The 19,524-nt window shown below is 43.0% G+C and overlaps 1 protein-coding gene across 1 annotated transcript in view; it reads left to right on the top strand.

Annotated features, from left to right (window-relative positions):
• LOC147733205 (uncharacterized) overlaps positions 1-19,524 on the top strand; it is a 618,178-nt gene that overhangs the window by 510,654 nt on the left and 88,000 nt on the right. Inside the window, exon 45 of the mRNA XM_086957739.1 lies at positions 13,077-13,184. Within this exon, the coding sequence (XP_086813865.1) occupies positions 13,077-13,184 (108 nt within the window). The remainder of the gene's footprint in view (positions 1-13,076; positions 13,185-19,524) is intronic.

Raw genomic sequence — 19,524 nt, 5'->3', positions numbered from 1 at the left:
GCCAAAGACGTTGGGGAATTATTTGCGCAGTTTGGCTACGTCAAGTCTGGGAGAATCGTCCATCATTAGTACTTGCTTTTCTCCGCCGGGGTTGAGTTGGATGCCCAGCGCTCCTTGGTCGACCCATCCGAGGACCTGTTTCAGCCACGTACAATTTGTCTGTTGTGTCTCGCCCCATGAACTCGAAGTGTAGTTGCCTGAACCCTATCATGGGGATCTTGTCCATTGTGAAAGTGACAGGATGTATGTCTGTAGGGTGTAGGTGCTGTCCTATGGTGCTGGCAAAATCCCTGTCCCATATGTCTTTCTGTATGATCATGAATGGGGACCCTGTGTCTGCTATCATGGGTATCTGGACCCCCTATGGTTAAGAGACTGGATGGTTTCCTACTGGACTTGCAATCAATGCCTAACACCTGTTCGTCTTTTGCACAAGATACAATCATCATCACCATCCCCCTCCCTCACTTCGGGCTCCGAGTTATACATGACACATTTAACAGCGTTGCTGTTGGGTCACCGCCAGCAGACTTTGCCAAAGTGTCCCATCACCCCACAAAAGGAACACTTTACATGGAAGGCAGGGCATTGTTTGTCTTTGGCCATGTGAGTCTGGCTGCCGCATCTGTAACAGGAGCTTTTCGAGTCAGGGGTAGGCCGTTGGGCCCTGCCAAAGTCTTCTTGGGCCATCAGCCATACTTATGCCCCATGGCAGGCTTGGTTTGTCCCTGGAAGTGTTCTTGTCGCTTACTTTACACACAGTCAGTTTGTTGTTGTCTTTTTTGGCAGCTGCAGCACATATTTTGGACAGTTAGTCCTTTTTGATGATCGCTATGATCTCATGGAGAGGTGCTTCCCCACTCACCCACAAATTTTTCTGCACGCTGGGTTTGACCATGTGCATTATTATCTGATCTCGTACTAAGTAATCATGCAGATGGCCGAACTTGCAATTTACGGCCAGTTGTTTGAGTGCTGTGACATAGTCCTCCACCGTCTCTGTATCGCTTTGTTTTCATTGGAAGAAATTGTATCTATCTATGGCCGTGCAAATGACTGGCTGGTAATGACCATCTAGGTCATCTTATGCATGTTGGAATATGTCTTCATCAGTTGCCGTTCTCGTTTTTTTGACCATGTTCTCATACACCCGTAACCCCTCTGGGCCAAGACTGTGAAGCAGTATTTTCTTCCTGCGTTTCCTGGAGAACTCTTCTCCCACTTCATCCTCCAATGCTAATAAATAGTTGAGGAAGTAACGCTTCCAATCCGCCCATTTCATGGGCGGTTCGCCTGGCTTGGGGAGGAACGGTACCGGATTGGTCAATAAGAAGGTCTGGGCACACATTGTAAAGGACTGGCGAGTGTCCGCTTATGAGGATCGTCACTGGGGCACACGGCTGGTAGTGTTGGACTGTGATGGAGGCACATGTGGAGGCCCCCATGGGCAGCTGACTCAGGCATCCATGGATTTCAGTGTGTGACTCTGGGCTGCAGTGGTGGTGTGGAGCCGCCGTGACTGTGTCACTGTGGAGGTAGATGCAGGAAACACTATATGAGGGATTGCTTGAAGGCAGAGCAGGGGCCACCTGTTGGAGGCGGAGCAGCGGTATGAGCTTGGGGCACTCTTTGACTGAGGCGCATGCAGGGAGCACAATGTATTTACATGATGCTCGTGCACGCTGGCACCTTTGGCAGTTGTGGAGTGGTGGCGCTTCGTGCAGTATGCATGCGTAAGAGCCCATGACTACGATCGCGCTGTTCTCATACCTCCGATCCTGGTTGGCAGGACGCCGGGATATAGTCACAGCCACAGGCTGGATGCAGGTGTGCATGCCGCTCTCCCTGTGGACGTTGCGGGGACCGGCTTCTAGGCCGCCCGCAGCAGTTGAGGCGGCACTCGGAGCAGCGATGTCGGCGGGGTCCGCTCAGGTTCTTCGCCAGTCTATGGTGATATCATAAGCCCTCCGGGAAGGATCGACAGAGGCCGCTGGCAGGTACAAGTAGCTTTATTCATAAAGAGGGAGAGCCTTGTGTGTCTTCTCGGCAGTGTCCCCTCGCCTTGTGCGCACGCCTCAGATTTCCCTTGAGGCACCGCGCTGGTCACGTGGGTGCCGAGCACTAGACTGCGACACCACAGTAACCAAATACAAACCTCGCTTTCTCACTAAATCGGGCCTGTAACTATATATACAGAAATAATTTGCACTGCTTTCTCCATGCTAAGCATCAACCACACATCACCTCCGTAACCTTCGCTATGTACTTCCATACCAACTCAGGTCAGCACTGCTGGTCAATATGCTTTTGTGGCAACTAGTAAATAAATAATGATGTGAGATGAAGGAGAAAGCAAGGCGCTATTTTGCTCTAGGTGAGCTTTGTGCAGGAAAACAACAGAAGGAAAATCCATAGCATTGATTACCTCCAAAGCATGGAATGCTATGCCCATCTCTCTCAGGCCCCAAAACAACTTTCTAAGTCTTCACTTGCAGCTGAAGATTTATTTAATTTATCTAACACTGTAATATTGAGTACCTGCCTTAACCTTTTTGTTTCTCCTTAATGGGGAGGGAGTAAAAGCACCTGGATATTTCTTGTAAAAGTTTATGTTTTAAAAAACTTAAGATGCCTCATTTAGTCGAATAACTTATGGTCACATGTTCACTATATGTACTGTTTGACACTTTGCTCACATTGCATTCTAAGATTTGCTTGTTCTCATTTGACAGTGAAAGGAAACTACATGTATGTAAGTTTCCAAAAGGATTTGTGTTAAATTCTGGACTATATTGTATTTCAGGATAAATACCTTACTGAGCAGCAAGAAGGGTATTAACAGAATAAACAATCAGTTTGGCAAGATAATATTTCAGACTTTTACAAATAAGACAGTGTTATCCGGTCGAAAAGTTCTTTCTTTGCAACCGAAAGTCAGGTGGTCTGGAATATTTAATAATCACATAATGGAAAATCTTCAAAATATAAAAATCAAATATTAACGCGGATTGCAGCCTTAGGTCAGTGTGAATGTCGTTATTAACAATGAATGAGTTCGTTTTTGGATCGTATAATGCTTGTGCTGGACCTGGCCTGGTCTGGCCTTGGTACCGCAGGATGTACAGTGTAGGTGGTCTTTGCAAGTATATATAAAACATTTATCGTGGTACGAAGTTTCTCACAACATTACTATAAGGCACCATACATTTCTGCATGGACACACCCTAGCCTCTGACGCTGTAGACTTGTGAAGCAACCAGTCAGTTCAATCTCATACAGCACACTGACATTTACATTTTGAGGCTTTCGTTTTTCTGTTATAACGTTCAACAGAAATTACACTCAATTAAAAAAAACACCTGGCTTCAGAGAAATCAAGGTTACAATCACATGAAATAATATGTATGCTATTAATATTAACACTTATCTTCCACAGATAAAAATCGAAGTTTCAAAAAAGGTAAGATTACGATGGGAAATCAAGAAAAGGGGAGTCCTGTGTTAAGTCACTATACCGAGTCATCATTGTCAACGAATTAAGACCCCATGTGCACACTAACATAACGAATGTAATAGGAGTATATCCACACACCCAACAGACAACCTGTTCCTCTACCTGTGGCACTGCGTATACTTGAAAAGTCACCATTAGTTCTGACTTAATTTTCCTCATGAGTTGCGTCACAAATCAAATTAATTTCGTGATCAGGGTCTCAACAGTGTAATTTGTCATAAATCACATGTTCATCAACTGCGTTAGTGGTTATGAATATTAAACAAAGCTATTTTATATTTACATGCGTTATGTCGATTGCATAACATACACTACAGTACTTAACAGCAATGGCCACATCCCGCAGCAGTCACCGCAAAAAACATCACAGGAAAAAGATGTCCTACGCACGATGAAGCGCTTACAGTGCCACTTTGTCTCTGTGATGACTTGCATATTTTTATCTGTCTCCTGCACCTTTTCATTCTGCAAGGACGAGAAAGGGAGGGCGGGAGCATGGCTTGGATCAAGGAGCTGTCAGCAAGGGGAACAAGAAGCTGCCACCATTGCCGAAGTCGGTTTCCAGCAAGTGCCGGGGTTGGGGAATAGCCCTTCTTAAAGATAAAGCAGCATGACGTGCTGCATATATAACAAGAAGCAGACGCCATTGCCAAAGCCGGCATACTGCAAATGCTGACCAAAGAAAACAATGTTGCCTTTGAATACAAGGGCAAGACGAAACGGAAATTAACACAAACCAAAGAAAAATATGTTACATTCATACACAAGGGAAATGGATTAAAAAATAAAATAAATTTACCTTTGCAGCGTGTTAATACAATTTAAACAGAAAGACACCAGAACAAAAGAACAAAAAAAACAATGCCTGACCTGCAGTAGCCAGATGGGAGGAGGAAAGAGTGGCCATCATACACTGTACTGTGTGATGGCCGACCAAAATGCTCTTTGAGTGAAATCACCGGAAAGAGAGCTAAACACGCACAAGAGGGACTTTCACAGAACTGCACCAATAAGTAGCCAGCATTTCTGAATGCTACAGATTCTAACCAATGGCAACCGGTGGGTTTGCCAAACCCCACAGGAGAGATATAACAGGTTGATCGAAGCTCGACCTAAAAAGGGGTTCAATTGGAAATTCAAATTGAGAAATGTGATGGAAGGAAGGTTAGAAAATCCATCTCCGACCGTTCACCTTGGAACTCAAGTAGATCATCTGCGGCGTCCTCCAAGGATCATCCCTCAGCCGCACCCCCTTCAACATGTGCATGACCCTTCTAGCCAATACCGTCAGATCGCAAGGACTCAACACCAGCTCCTAAGCCAATGACATTGAACTCATCTTCCCGCTGTCAGAAGACCCCTCTGCCACCAGAGCCAATTTCCTCAGATGAATGATGAAAGTCGCTGACTGGATGAAATACAACTGTCTCAAGCGCAACACAGAGAAAATGGAAGTCCTCATCTTTGGAATTAACACCTCGCCATGGAACAACACATGGTTGCCTACTGAACTTGGTCTATCGCCCGCCCCGCCAAATAACACCCGCAACATCGGCATCATCTTGAAAAGTAAGCTATCTATAGAGAAACAGTTGAACCCAGTACCATCCACCTGCTTCCGCACCCTACAGATGTTCTTCAAGATGTTCAGGTGGCTCCCAGTCAACCCAGGAAGAACCATCACGCAGGCCCTCATCACCAGCATATTGGACTACAAGGAACACACTCTACGTAGGAAGCACTGCATGCCTCCTGAAGAGACTACAGATAATACAAACCTTAGCAGCAAGACTCATATTTGACCTCCCCTGACAGACCCACATCCCTCCCCACTTCAAAAAGCAACACTGGCTCCTGATTCAAAAGAGATGCCAGGTCAAGATATTAACCAACACATACAAAGCAATGCACAACAAAGGACCAGCATATATCAACAAACGCATGACTTTCCACCAACCAACCAGACACCTACAATTCACCACCCCCTTCCCCGCAGAGATGCCCGGATCTGCCAAGGCAACAACGGCTCCTTCACACACCTGAAGGCCAAAGCTTGGACCGCCTCATCGCTCTAGCAATTCAGGAAAGGACTGAAGACATGGCTGTTTGAATGAACATCTCACCATGAAGCAGTTAACATCTCCAGCGCCTTGAGACCCTAACTGGTGATTTGCTGCACTTTAATAATTCTTGGTTGATTGATTGATTGTGACAATAAGGTGAGAAAACAAACTAATACACATGTATTGGCTGAAACCACTCTGATTGATAAATGGCCTCTATCAAATAACTAATTTGTAAAAAAAAAAATGAAATTGCTTTATGAGATATTTGAGAATAGTACTCCTTGGTACCTTCTTGTGGGGCGTAGGGGCCAACCACATCGCACTGCGAACATGTACTCAATCCACCTACTGTGGCAGGATAGCAGCAGCTGGCATTTTTACTTACTACGCAGCTTCACATCTCCTCAACATTAACGAATATTGGTACAATCCTCGGACAGACCCTGCATTCTAAGTGGAGAGAATTATGATGGAGGACCAGTCATTGCTGGACTGTGGTAAATTTTAATTACCTATGCTTAATTTATGCGGTAAAGTTCAATAAGAATAACTCAGTCAAAAATAAGAGGCAGAATCCGTGGTATTTGAGGTTTTAAAAGGGGTTTTATTCCTTAAAAAGGAATTGGTTCGAACCAGGCAGATCGCATTCCGTCACCACGAAGGTTCGGGAAGGGATAGACAATACTTTATTGACAGATTATCATATATATAGTCAATGCATTACAGTAAAAGCAGATGCAGAAGGCGTAACAGCTGAGAGGAGAGATAAGAGTACACATACGTAATGAAGAGGGCGTTACAATAGGCGTGCATGAGGGCATGTACTAGAAACATCATTATGAGGATGTCACAGGTGGGTGGATCCATAAGAGAATCCTGCAGTGTCAGCAGAAATATATGGCAGAGATGCGCGCGCAGGCAGCATGACGTGTGATTGACGTGTAACTGGAGGGTGAAGGGGACTTGACATTTAGCCCTACATGAGGAGACAGAAGTCTGGAATGTCAGATCAACCTAATCCCAAATCGTATCTAATATCTTGTGTTTAAGGAACTGTATTATCTGGAAGGAAAAGGTCTCTCGGGCAGAGGCTATTCTATACTGGCTGTTAGTGCGTGTATAAGCGTCTACGTGTCTGCATGAGATGCAAGGGGGCATGGGCCTACCATGGTAACAGGAGCTATGAATTACTTGCACGGAGACAGTGAGGCCGGGCCCTTTGCTCTGCAGCTGGGAAGGATGTTTTCGTAAACTACTAGACAGGAATGTATGTTTCGAGGAGCGGAACAGATAACTTGAAGGCTGAATACAGTCTTGGCAGGCAACAGGCCGAGCCAGGCACCGTTAGCTGCGCAGGGAGTAAGACAAAGGTCATGGATACAGATGCAGGTCCAGGCTGGAGCATTCAGAGGCAGAAGGCAGGAAAAGGCTCGATGGCAGAATTCAGGGCCTAACTCGCCAGAGCTGAAAAACGTGTAAAGTACACCATATAAAGACGTTGGCAAGGCATACTTAGGAACGGAATATTCGACCCATTCATGGTGGATCTGAAAGAGGACATATTAACGTTGGACGCAAATGTATTTGAGTCTTCATAGCTGGAAGTGGAGGGAACATACATGTATTTGTAGCACGTACATGGAGCCGTTGGGGTCTAAGATAGGGGACACAATTGATCATAAAAATTCATATTTCCTCATAGGCACAGTCACCTGGTTCCCATCCCCCTGTTTCTACTCCCCTCCCCATTTTCATCCATCCTCCATTGGGGACTTGTCCTTATATGTTTGTCTATGCAACTGTAACTAAATGTAACTATGCAAAACTGTTATTCTTGTTATTCCTGATCTCGGAGACCTGAGCAACATGGCTGATGCCCGGTGGAGCTGCTAGACAGCTATAGAGGAGATTGGCCCTGGTTTTCCCCCTCGGCTGCCACCTACCCAGCCGGACATTAGGCACAGTTCTCCTTGTCTCCCCGCTGTGTGTCCTTACTCCGACGAACTACTTTAAAATTGTTTTTTGCCTGTGCTTTTACTATGCTCTTGTAACAGATGTAATTTGTATCTTGTAACTCAATGTTTCTTATGGAAAGTTCTCTAATACCTACGGGTATACTTAACCTTAACAGTAATCAATAATAAATGTAAGTTAAAAAACATGCATTTAAATGTTTTATTACATATATATAAACTTACTATTAAAAAGTAATTAATATTTTCAATAATTGAGTGTTAAAAACATAATTTTAAATATAATTACATATATATATCTATATATATATAGATATATATAAAACTATAATATAACTATAAAAATAATTTATATATAATAAGTTAAAACATTAAAATTAATTTTAAAATATATATATTTTACACTACATTAAATACACCAATACTGAAAAAATTGCATAGAGTAAAAGATAACATTTCTATTTCCACTCCAACAAGTGGTACAGTAGTGAAAATGTTGGATAGTGGGTAAATAAAAGTTACTATTACCAATCCAGCGAGTGGAACAGTAGGGAAACCGTTGGATAGCGGGAGGGTAAAAATTACTATTCCCACTCCAGTGAGTGCAACAGTAGGGATAGCGTTGGGTAGCGGGAGAGTAAAATTTACTATTTCCACTTCAGTGAGTGTAACTGTAGGGAAAGCGTTGGATAATGGGAGGGTAACATTTACAATTCCCACTCCAGTGAGTGCAACAGTAGGGAAAGCATTGGATAGCGGGTGGGTAAAATTTACTTTTCCCACTCCAGTGAGTGCAACAGTAGAGAAAGTGTTGGATAGCGGGAGGGTAAAATTTAGTATTCCCACTCCAGTGAGTGCAACAGTAGGGAAAGCGTTGGATAGCGGAGGGGAAAAATTACTATTCCCACTCCAGTGAGTGCAACAGTAGGGAAATCGTTTGATAGCAGAAGGGTAAAAATTACTATTCCCACTCCAGTGAGTGCAACAGTAAGGAAAGTGTTGGATAGCGTAGGGAAAAATTAATATACCAACTCCTGAAATATAATTAATATTAATTAACAATTAATTATTTTGTAAAATTAATTTACCTCCCACCATTTTCCCCTATAAACATCACCTACAATATTGTAACATATTAATACATTTACATTATTAATTCACAATTAATTCAATCATTAATTACAATTAACAATATAACTAGCATATTCACAAATTGTTAATAATTAATATCTAATTAATGACTAATTAATGGAAAGTATTACACAATGACCATATTAACGAATTAATTATTAATCAATTAGTAATCAATTATTAATAAAATAATTAACTTAATTAACTATATACATTATTAGATATTAAACTATGAAGTATTAAAATAATAAATTGCTTTATTTCAATTAAATTACTTCCCACCCTATTCCTCTATAAACCCACAACCCGCTACAGAATTAAATTACACAAAAAAATGTAACATATAATTAATTCATTCTAAATAATGCTAAAAATACATATTATAATTAAATTTCTTCCCACCCTATTCCCCTATAAGCCCACAACCCGCTACGGAATTAACTTGCACAACAATTAATTAACATAAAATGTATTACTTTTACAAAATTCAAACATACATTACAAAAATAATACATACTTTTAACACATATACTAACACTTAAAACACACAAACAAAATTGATATTATTTACTTCGATATTGTGGAACTCGATATTTCTTACCTGTATTTCGATATTCTGAACCAGTACATTTTTGCAATTCAATATTCTGTCTATTCGATATCAAAAACTCGAACTTTTGTCCAGTTGATATTTTTTTTCTATATTGTGACTAGTTTCCGTCAGGGACACCAGGGCGCCACCTGTTTATATGGTGCATGGTGTCATTCCAGTCCCCTCCTATCACTGACAAACCATCAGGCAATGTTCCCCACAGACTTATTACTTTCTCCGTGAATGTATGTCCAAGTGGGGGGGTGGCGTAAAAATTGCCTCGCACGAGGTACTCCCCATATAGCGTACCAGCAACTATGTTGTATCTCCCACTAGAATCCTGCCATGTCTGAGTACACCTAAAGGGAATTCTGCGATGGATAAGGATGGGTGAACCCCGTGACCCTCGGACGAACCCAGAGTGATGTATTTGGCCGAATCCATAGTGTGCCAGGCAGGGGGCTCTATTGCCCATCATGTGGGTCTCTTACATCAGCAGTATATCAACTCCAAGTATCTTGGCTTGTTTCAACACTGCTCCCCTCTTCATTTTATCTAGCATCCCCCTTACATTCCAGGTCGCTATGTGAATCATACCAGAGCGATCCATCCGTGTATCTGTCATTAATAAATCTTGGGGAATGGTAGTGTACATGAGTGTGGTGTGTGGAAGCAGAAAGGCCCCCATGCCTGTGTCTAACCATTAACAGATATAAGCCATATAACATGAACAGCCCTAAACCCCTCCCGCTACCACGATACCTCAAGGAACTTGAAGCATTTGCTGCAGTGGGGGCTCTGCCAGGACCTCAATGTTGGGTCAGGGAGGTCCCACACCAACGGATTCCCAAAAACACCATCTCCCCAATCATCAGTCTTTACAGCGTGCGGGTGGACCTCAGGAGGGCCTACAGTGACATTCAGTTCCCCACTCATAGGTTGATCCGAGAACTGTCAAGGCACATTCTTAATATCTAATTCTAACATGAGAGAAGAAAGGATTGTAGTTTAGAAGAGAGACAAAAGGGGGAGAAACAAGAGATTTTAACCAGACGAATTATGAGTCTTCTACTTGTGTGTGGGAGCGCCAGTTTCATCGCAATTGGTGTCTCCGCTTCGATTACAGTTTCTTCGGGTGGTTCTGTCTGGTGCTCAGAGAGGAGTCCAATTCCAGCAGGGACGGAGTGTTCAGCCTGAGTGAGGTAGTTTCATCCATCCATTTAAAGACCTCTTCTGGGGTGTCAAAGTCTTGGACATATATATGACTCGCACTAGTGCGGGGTACAGCAGCATGTATTGGATGTTGAGGTCTCTCAGTTTGTGCTTGGCGGCCACAAAGGATTGACGCTGCTGTTGGGCGAGACGTGTATAGTCTGGAAATATCGTAATATTCTTTAAGTCCTGGATCAGTTTATCTTTATGGCCCCGGGCTACTTTAAGACTGCATCTCTGTCTGATTAGTTCAGGAGCTTGGCGATGATCGGACGGGGCCGAGCTCCAGGGGGAGGCCTCCTAACCAGGGCTCTATGGGCTCGTTCTACAACAAAACATGTAGAAAGGGACCCTCTCGGCATCAATGAGTGCAGCCATTGCGCTACAAATGTTGTCATGGAGGTCCCTTCACAATCCTCGGGGAAGCCCATGAAGCGTAGGGTATTGTGTTGCGTGCGGCCCTCTGCATCCTAAGCTCTTGTGGGATAACAGTTAGGAGGTTGACTTTTTGTTGTAAGGTTGTAACTGTGTCTTCCACAACCGACACTTGAGTCTCTACTTCCTTAATCTGGTCTACTGCTCTACAAAGGTCCTGACATAGGAAAGAGAATTCTGTGCCGCTGCACCAATTTTGGCGTCTAGCATGTCGCGGGACTGGGTAATCGCCGCCAGCAGGGCTGCATTACCTGGGATTGGGTCTCCCCCATCTGATCCACATACTGCGCTGCTTGGGCGGCCGTGTATTGGTCCAAAGTGCTCTGCTTCGTCGAAGATGCGGGCACTTTGTCCTTTGCTATGGTGACTATGATGGCAGATCCCCACAACTGACTCACCTGTGTGGAGGTTCCCAGACAAAGCTGTCTTGAGAGAGTGGGAGAGGGGGCAGCAGGAGTCGGCCCTCACGGACTCAGCCTGTCCTGGGCAGCAAGCCGCACCGGGCCTACCTTGGCTACCTCTGCCACCCAAGGACCGACTGCAAGTGGACCCTCTAAGAGGATCTCACCCACCGGACCACCAACTCCTGGTAATTCCCCCTCACCCTACTTGTATTCAGTCCATGGCAAATCAAAGAGGAAGGCCCGTCAGCGCTGCCCACACCGTCGCTCTCCGTGTGATGTCCCTGTGGCCAGCAGCCAATCGGCCAAGCAACAGCGCCCTGCCCTTGGGAGATGGCCCTCCTTCTACAGCCACAGGTCCTAAGACCCGATGGCCACGCATCCACGGATGGGGCCAGTCACACCCAACACTGCTAAATATTTCAGGGCTGTCTGCTTCCCCCACTGCAGCCGGATTGGCCCCCCCACCAGGCTACAGCGACTCACCACTCCCTCTGGTTGTAGTCAGTCACCGGTGCTGCTCTTATGCCCAGCTCTACTCAATGTACTCCCCTGGCCGGCTGGCCCACTTGGAGGCAGCATCCTCCAGCAGCACTCGCCGTCCAAGTGGGCTTCCCTGTCGAACCCCGCCGTGGGCTTCTCTTCCGGAAGTGGCCTATTCCCGGACACTGAGGTCAACGCGGTGGGCCTGCCAGTCAGCCCACGGCAGCCCAGCCTGCCCGGGCCATGCGGGGCTGCCAAGCTCAGCCACAGGCAATAGAGCAGCCAGCCCCCACGGCACTCCGAGGATAGCCGCTGGGTGCCAGCAACCGCCCGCCCAGCGGAAGGCAGCCAATCCAGCACCTGGCATCGCTCCGCTCAGTCCGGCCCAAGCCGATGGGTAGGCGTCGAGCATCTACTGGGCAGGCCCACTTAGGCACGTCACCAGATGTTAGGGCGCGCTATGCGGGGGCCAAAGGTTCATCGTCAGCGCACATCACATCCCACAGGTTCCGATCTTATATTGGGTTGGGCTAGTCTGGGCACCAGATATGGGGAAATCTGAAGAATGTTGACGGATATTCATCACGATGGGCCAGAGCGCTCTAGAAGGCGCCCGCCATGTTGGCTCATCCGGCCACGCCCCTCCACTATATATTGAGCTACATTTTGGCAAAAATGTCTGACTACTTTCTTATCCACTTTCTTTCCTCCCACAAAAAAAATGTTTTTGTTTATTTGTTGTACTCGCTTATTGGGTATCACTAGCTTATTTTTAGAACTAGTATAATTTTAATGAAGAGATGCAGGCCATCACCTCCACCCTCACTCAGAAAATTGTTTCAGAACAAGTGTGCGTGGCGCTCTGACTGCCCTGCATTCTCAACTTACTTGAATATCAAGAAAAATGTGAGAAAGGTCATGAGCTCATGGTGAGGTGGGGCTGATATGCAGCTTTTTACAGCAAAGTAACTGTATGATACACTTTATAATGAGTATGAATTGTCTAGAATGTTTCTCAAACACTGCATATAACCAGTTTAAACAGTACACTACAGATTCACTGGAAAGCAGGAAACTTTCAAACTGTGCTCTATAGACTAATGTGCTAGATACGTTAATGTTGAAGTATGCCTAGCAAGAGCTCTTAGAGTGTATGGTATTTCTACATATGCGGCAAAGCTGAAACCATCCCCCCGTATATCCATTGTGATCATTGCAAAACAACTGGTGAAATTACGATAATGTCCGATATTGTAATTGTACCCATAGGTGCCCCTGTGAATGCTACGGTAATTTACAGAACAACCCAGCCCAGCGTTACCACAAAAACTACTGCACGCTGCTTCTGTGAAGTGAATGGTACAAATTATCATCCAGGTAAGAGCCGAATTTTAACATATGTGAATTAGTGGTTGTAGCTGTTCGCGTGCATGCGTGGCTCCATCTGTAATTGCGAAACTCGGCCTTTTAAGCCCATTGTCCATGTGTTACTCGATAGAAAGAAATGATCAGCGCATTCCAGAATATGAATACATTATATAACCATAAATAAATAGACATCTCACCCCCTTTTGGTAAAATGTGTATGCTTACTTAATAAGGCATTCGTCTTAAAAAAAATCTTATTAGAGAGTTTAGACGAGCATTCGAACTCCCTTCTCCTGTCTCTTTCCTTGGGTCAGGTAAGGCTACAACTCCTGCTCGACAAGGCAGACAATGGTTTTGGAAGGTCTGTCAGTGTCTTACTTTGATCAACTTCTAATGTACATGCACATTCCACTCCCTCTGGATCAGTACATTCAGGGAGGCCAAAAAGAACTTTCAAAGCTGAAAATGGCAGTTCAGTAAAATCAGAAAACACATTTCTCTTGATATACAAAGTAAAAAACAAGTCTAACACTGAGCAATACTGAGCATGTCACAACTAAAGCTAAGCTCTGCTGACCCAATAATACATTAAAAAATGTCATTAAATCATGACTAATCCGGCGTAGAGAGAAGACTTCAAAGGATGGGCTATTAATGACAGACCAACAAACAGAAACACACGTTACATTCGTAAAGCCAATTGGTCTATGCCATGAAACCTACTGGCTTTGCCAATGCTTATTTCCTGCGCGGGATAGCCTCGCAGATGCATGTACTTCTCCGGTAGCCATCTTGAAACACGCCTGTAAAATGAAATACAATGGATGAAGATATAGCCGTTGTAGATAAGTGCACATTCACGTTGGTCATCTTTGAATGCACTGACGTGAATGTGTCTGCATCCTTGGCGGACTTCTTTGAAAGCATTTAGTTTTATTTATATACAATTAATTAAAAAATCGCCTGTGTATGGACATGCATCCACATATGCCATCTTTAAATAGGAGTTGTTATAAATATAACAAAAAAAATTGAGAGATCCCTACTGCACCAGTGTTCACTTCTGCTTTCGATGGGCAGCCATCATGGAATAGTCAGGTCATTATTTTATGATGGCTAAGACTAGAACATTTTTTAAAAGCGAAATAAATAAACCTGTTCGGTCTTAGAAACTAGGGGCCAGGTGTAGGTAAAATAGATTTACCGATTTTTAATTACCGAATTTTACCGATTCGGTAATTAAAAATCGGTAAATCTAAGGGGTGGATATGTAGGTATTCCAGATGTGCTGGAATACCGATTCAGAAGAATTCGGTATTTACCGATTCGGTAAATACCGAATAAGTAATGCCCATTCATTCCTATGGGCTTTGAAGCCCATAGGAATGAATGGGCATTACCGATTCGGTATTTACCGAATCGGTAAATACCGATTTTCACAAGGGTGCAGGGGGTGTCACTTTGACACCCTCTGGCACCCCCAAAACAGGCTTGGGTGTCATGTGGCAGGCATACATGCCCTAAGGGCAGGTCTGCCTGTCACATGGCATAGGTGTGCATGCACACACGTGCATGCACACCGGAATTGGTATTTTACCATCAAATTGGATTTGATGGTAAAATACCGATTGGGTAAGGCCTCTGGGACTCTGAAGAGTCCCACCTACATCTGGGTGCCTCAAAATCGGTAAAATTACCGAATTTTTATTTTACCGAATCGGTAAAATTACTCAATCGGTAATTTTACCAATTCGGTAAAATAATGCCCCCTACATACCTGTCACCCATTTACCGATCGGTAACGGCCAAAATCGTCCGTTACCGCTCGGTAAATGGCCTCAAACGGCCACCTACATCTGGCCCTAGAAGAACTAGGGGCTAGATGTAGGTAAAATAGATTTACCGATTTTTAATTACCGAATTTTACCGATTCGGTAATTAAAAATCGGTAAATCTAAGCTGTGGACATGTAGGTATTCCAGATGTGCTGGAATACCGATTCGGAATTATTCGGTATTTACCGATTAGGTAAATACCGAATCGGTAATGCCCATTCATTCCTATGGGCTTTGAAGCCCATAGGAATGAATGGGCATTACCGAATCGGTATTTACCGAATCGGTAAATACCGATTTTCACAAGGGTGCAGGGGGTGTCACTTTGACACCCTCTGGCACCCCCAAAACAGGCTCGGGTGCCATGTGGCAGGCATACATGCCCTCAGGGCAGGTCTGCCTGTCACATGGCATAGGTGTGCATGCACACATGTGCATGCCCACCGGAATCGGTATTTTACCATCAAATTGGATTTGATGGTAAAATACCGATTCTGTAAGTCCTCTGGGACTCAGAAGAGTCCCACCTACATATGGGAGCCTCAGATTCGGTAAATTTACCGAATTTTTATTTTACCGATTCAGTAAAATTACCGATTCGGTAATTTTACCGAATCGGTAAAAAAAATGCCCCCTACATACCTGTCACCTATTTACCGATAGGTAACGGTGTAGTGTTGGTGAAGGAATCAGGAAGCAGACGAAGTGGGAGGTTAAGGTATTTATTCCAAGTTAGGGCACAGGTATAAGTTAAGGAGGAAGAAGGGAAAAGGGAAGAGCCCCACCAGGAGCAGTATGTTACTTGCTCAGCCCAGTTATCAACTGACTCCTAGAGTCCAGTTCCTAGAATTCCATGACATCATATCAATGATAACATTCCACAGGATAACTAGACTGGCATAGGAGAGATGCCAGACATGACACATCTTCCCCTTTATAATGGAATCGAAAATGGAAAGCATAACTGCAACAAAATGAACATAGATTGGGGATGAAGAAAGAATATAGTAAGAAACTCAAAGGAAGAGTATAGATGGAAGAAGACATAAATGGAAGAATAAAGACGGAACAACAATAATAAGAAGAGAAGACAATAAAAGTATGTAGAATATAATGGAAGGAATAGAAAAGGTTATAAGTATACAGAATATAATGGAAAAAATAGAAAAGGTCAAAAGTATACAGAATATAATGGAAAGAATAGAAAAAGTCAAAAGTATTTAGAATATAATGGAAAGAATAGATCAAAAGTATTTAGAATAAAATGGAAAGAATAGAAAAGCAAAGAAGTGAAAGGAAACACATCTTCTCCTTCAAGGACAAAAGAGAAGTATTCAAAACGTTCAAGGTTGTAGTAAAACACACCAATTGGCCAGACTGGTATGAAGACATGAACCGGCGAACGGAAGAAAATGGAAAAAAAACAATTGCCAGTACAATTCTAGACAGACATTTCTGGAAAGAAACCCTAGCGCAAGGTAAAATAGAAACTGGCAGAACATTTAAAGAAAATATTAAGAATAGTTGAAGAAAATTTATACGGACTTTAGAAAAGAATAACGAGGAAAAACATGAACATCCACTCACACAAAAGAGAAATGGAAATTACATCACATAGTATAAGCAGTAATAACCTACCAACTGCTGCATCAAGAACAATAAGCAGTAATTTTTAACATTACTCAAACTGCAAGAATTACTAAAGAATATCCACTCACCTAAAGGAGAAATGGAAATCACAACCTGAAGTTAAAGCAGTAAATTTTAAACATTTCCTAAACTGCAAAAAATTACTCACGAACATCCACTCACATAAAAGAGATATGGAATTGCATCACAAAGTTAAGCAGTACCTAACCTACAAGTGATACTCATGAACATCCACTCACCTAACAGAGAAATGGAAATTACATCACGTATTTGAACAGTCAAAGAAAATAGTGTATAATTAATTAAGTTAAAAATAATAGAACATGAGCAAGGAATGACAAGCAGAGCTGTAATCAAGTCTCATGAAAACAATAAATTAAAATAAATAAAGTAGTCACCGTAGTCATGGAATAAGACAGCAGCTCAGTAAACATATCCATGGAAATATGTGAAATAAGTAAACAGTACCTTCTCATGAAGATCGTTAAGAAAGGTAGATCTCTGTGCCTATCACTTTGATGAAAGATGCAGGAAAGCATTTTGAAAAGACAAACAAAGCGTGCCTATCGCTGTTGTAAATACTAAAAATAGAAACCAAATTCATTTCAAGGCGTGCCTATCGCCGTTAAAAATACTGAAATGCGACAGGCAATTATACAAGAGCGTCAATCAAAAAAAAGCAGCACCACGACGTGTGAAGTGCAGGGAGGTCTTTCAAAAATGTTAAGAAAAGAACTTTTAAGTAGAATGCCCCTCCAAATCCAGTAGATGGCGCCCTAGTCCATGAAAAGCCAGCCTTTAATGTCACTTTGCTGTTAAATGTGAAAATACAGCGTTTTCGTTTTCTGCCAACCTTCAAAACTTGTTACTTTGCTTTTCTGTACGTTTAAAAACCACAGAGGTTTAAAGTTTACCTCAAACTGACATTCCCACGACGATTTCCTAGCATCTCCAGTTGCTAGGAAACATAAACAAGGAAGTCCAGTGACGTATTAGAAACGCCCCCTTCCCTTCAGCCTTCCTTCGTGGCTTCAGATCGCCTCAGAGTGATGCAGTGTTCTTCACCAATACTGTAAGAACATTCCAAGACGTCATCAGATGCCTCATTACCACCGGAACGAGCAGAGCTCCAGCTCGTGGAAAAACCGTTACTGCTAACAGGCGAGTCCACCAGCTTTTAACATTTTCCTCAGCAACAGGCTTCCTTAAATTACGCGCTAAGCATGTAAACTTTTAATATAACACATTTTCCAAGAGTTATCAGTTGGAAAGACAGAACATATTTAAAGTTGAATTCCTTAACATGCCAGGTCACGTAGTTCAGAAGTAACTGCTCAGAATTATTTTCCAATTAAAATTGGCTTTAAAACACGAACTGGTTTCAGTGGCAGAAATAAATCAAACAACTCTTGGCACATGGAAGTAGAATTCTCCAACTCGTAGGAAAGTTACAGTATGAAGGTTTGAAGCAGAAATGAAGTGCGAACTGACAGAAAATTTAAGCGAAGATTGGCACGGTTGTCGGTATTGTAAGTAAAAGTATTCCTCAAAACAGGCAGGTAGCAGGTTATAGAAAGGAGAAAGGCAGAAGAATTCTTCAAGGATTTTAGGCAATTAACAGCAGAGACTGGCACTTAAATCATTTGGGCGATCGTTAAGTGGTCACTGGTGGGGCTCTGAGGGTGCCAGTATGCTTATGAATTGCCAGTATGCTTATGAATTGGTGGATAGAAAAAAAAATGAAGTTCAATACCTTGAAGTTGCTTTAATTTTAGAAGTCCTTGGAGTAGTAAGTAGAAATTCACCAGAAACGTCGCCAAAATTGTAGTGTTGGTGAAGGAATCAGGAAGCAGACGAAGTGGGAGGTTAAGGTATTTATTCCAAGTTAGGGCACAGGTATAAGTTAAGGAGGAAGAAGGGAAAAGGGAAGAGCCCCACCAGGAGCAGTATGTTACTTGCTCAGCCCAGTTATCAACTGACTCCTAGAGTCCAGTTCCTAGAATTCCATGACATCATATCAATGATAACATTCCACAGGATAACTAGACTGGCATAGGAGAGATGCCAGACATGACAAACGGCCAAAATCGGCCGTTACCGATCGGTAAATTGCCTGAAACGGCCACCTACATCTGGCCCTAGGTAAGGGCGGTAAAGGGTTATGAAGAAGATAGGTAGTGAAGAAGGACGAAATAGTCCCTCCTTGAAACTGAAAACAAGGTCTGACATCAGCAGTGGAATAATACAACATCCAATCAAAACACTGTGAGACCAAATTGGTCTGAGCAACTGGAGACATGACGTACTAGATAAAAATAATTGCTACCAAATGATTATGACCATTATTTAGGTTACTGTCCCTATGTTACAGCATACTTGACTGCTTGTAGCTTAAGACAAGAGAATGGTGTTTTGTAGAAAAACAGTACAGTAAATATGAAAGACTTGGCCAAAGAGAGTTTACGATTAAAAATGTCATTCACTCTTGTTGATAGGATTTTCTCTACTCCAGTTTGTCAGAACTTCAAATATTCACACAAAAAGTCTTAGTGGACAAGGGAGATTTTGGTTGCAGCAAGTAACCTTTCAACATTGAGAATGTTGTCTGTTTTTTACTACTATATTTAGCTAGTGGCTGCTAAACCCGCGATTCGAAATGCACCCTTAGTTGGTAAAAATATTTCTTAAACCACAAAAAGGCCTTTCATTTGAGATTATCAGAGAGTCCCCGACTAAACGGTCTGTTCCTGTTCAATTGCAAGTATAGGTGCATAGGGAATGTGCTGTGGTTTCCTTGTGAACCCGCTGGGACTTAAAAAATTAAAGCTAACCTTATGTAATCGAATATATCCTGCTTTCAGATT

The sequence above is a fragment of the Lissotriton vulgaris genome, chromosome 2_1, assembly GCF_964263255.1.
Source record: "Lissotriton vulgaris chromosome 2_1, aLisVul1.2, whole genome shotgun sequence".
NCBI classification, from domain to species: Eukaryota; Metazoa; Chordata; class Amphibia; order Caudata; family Salamandridae; genus Lissotriton; species Lissotriton vulgaris.
The sequence above is the reverse complement of the archived record's forward strand: the minus strand, read 5'-3'. Positions and strand labels throughout refer to the sequence as shown.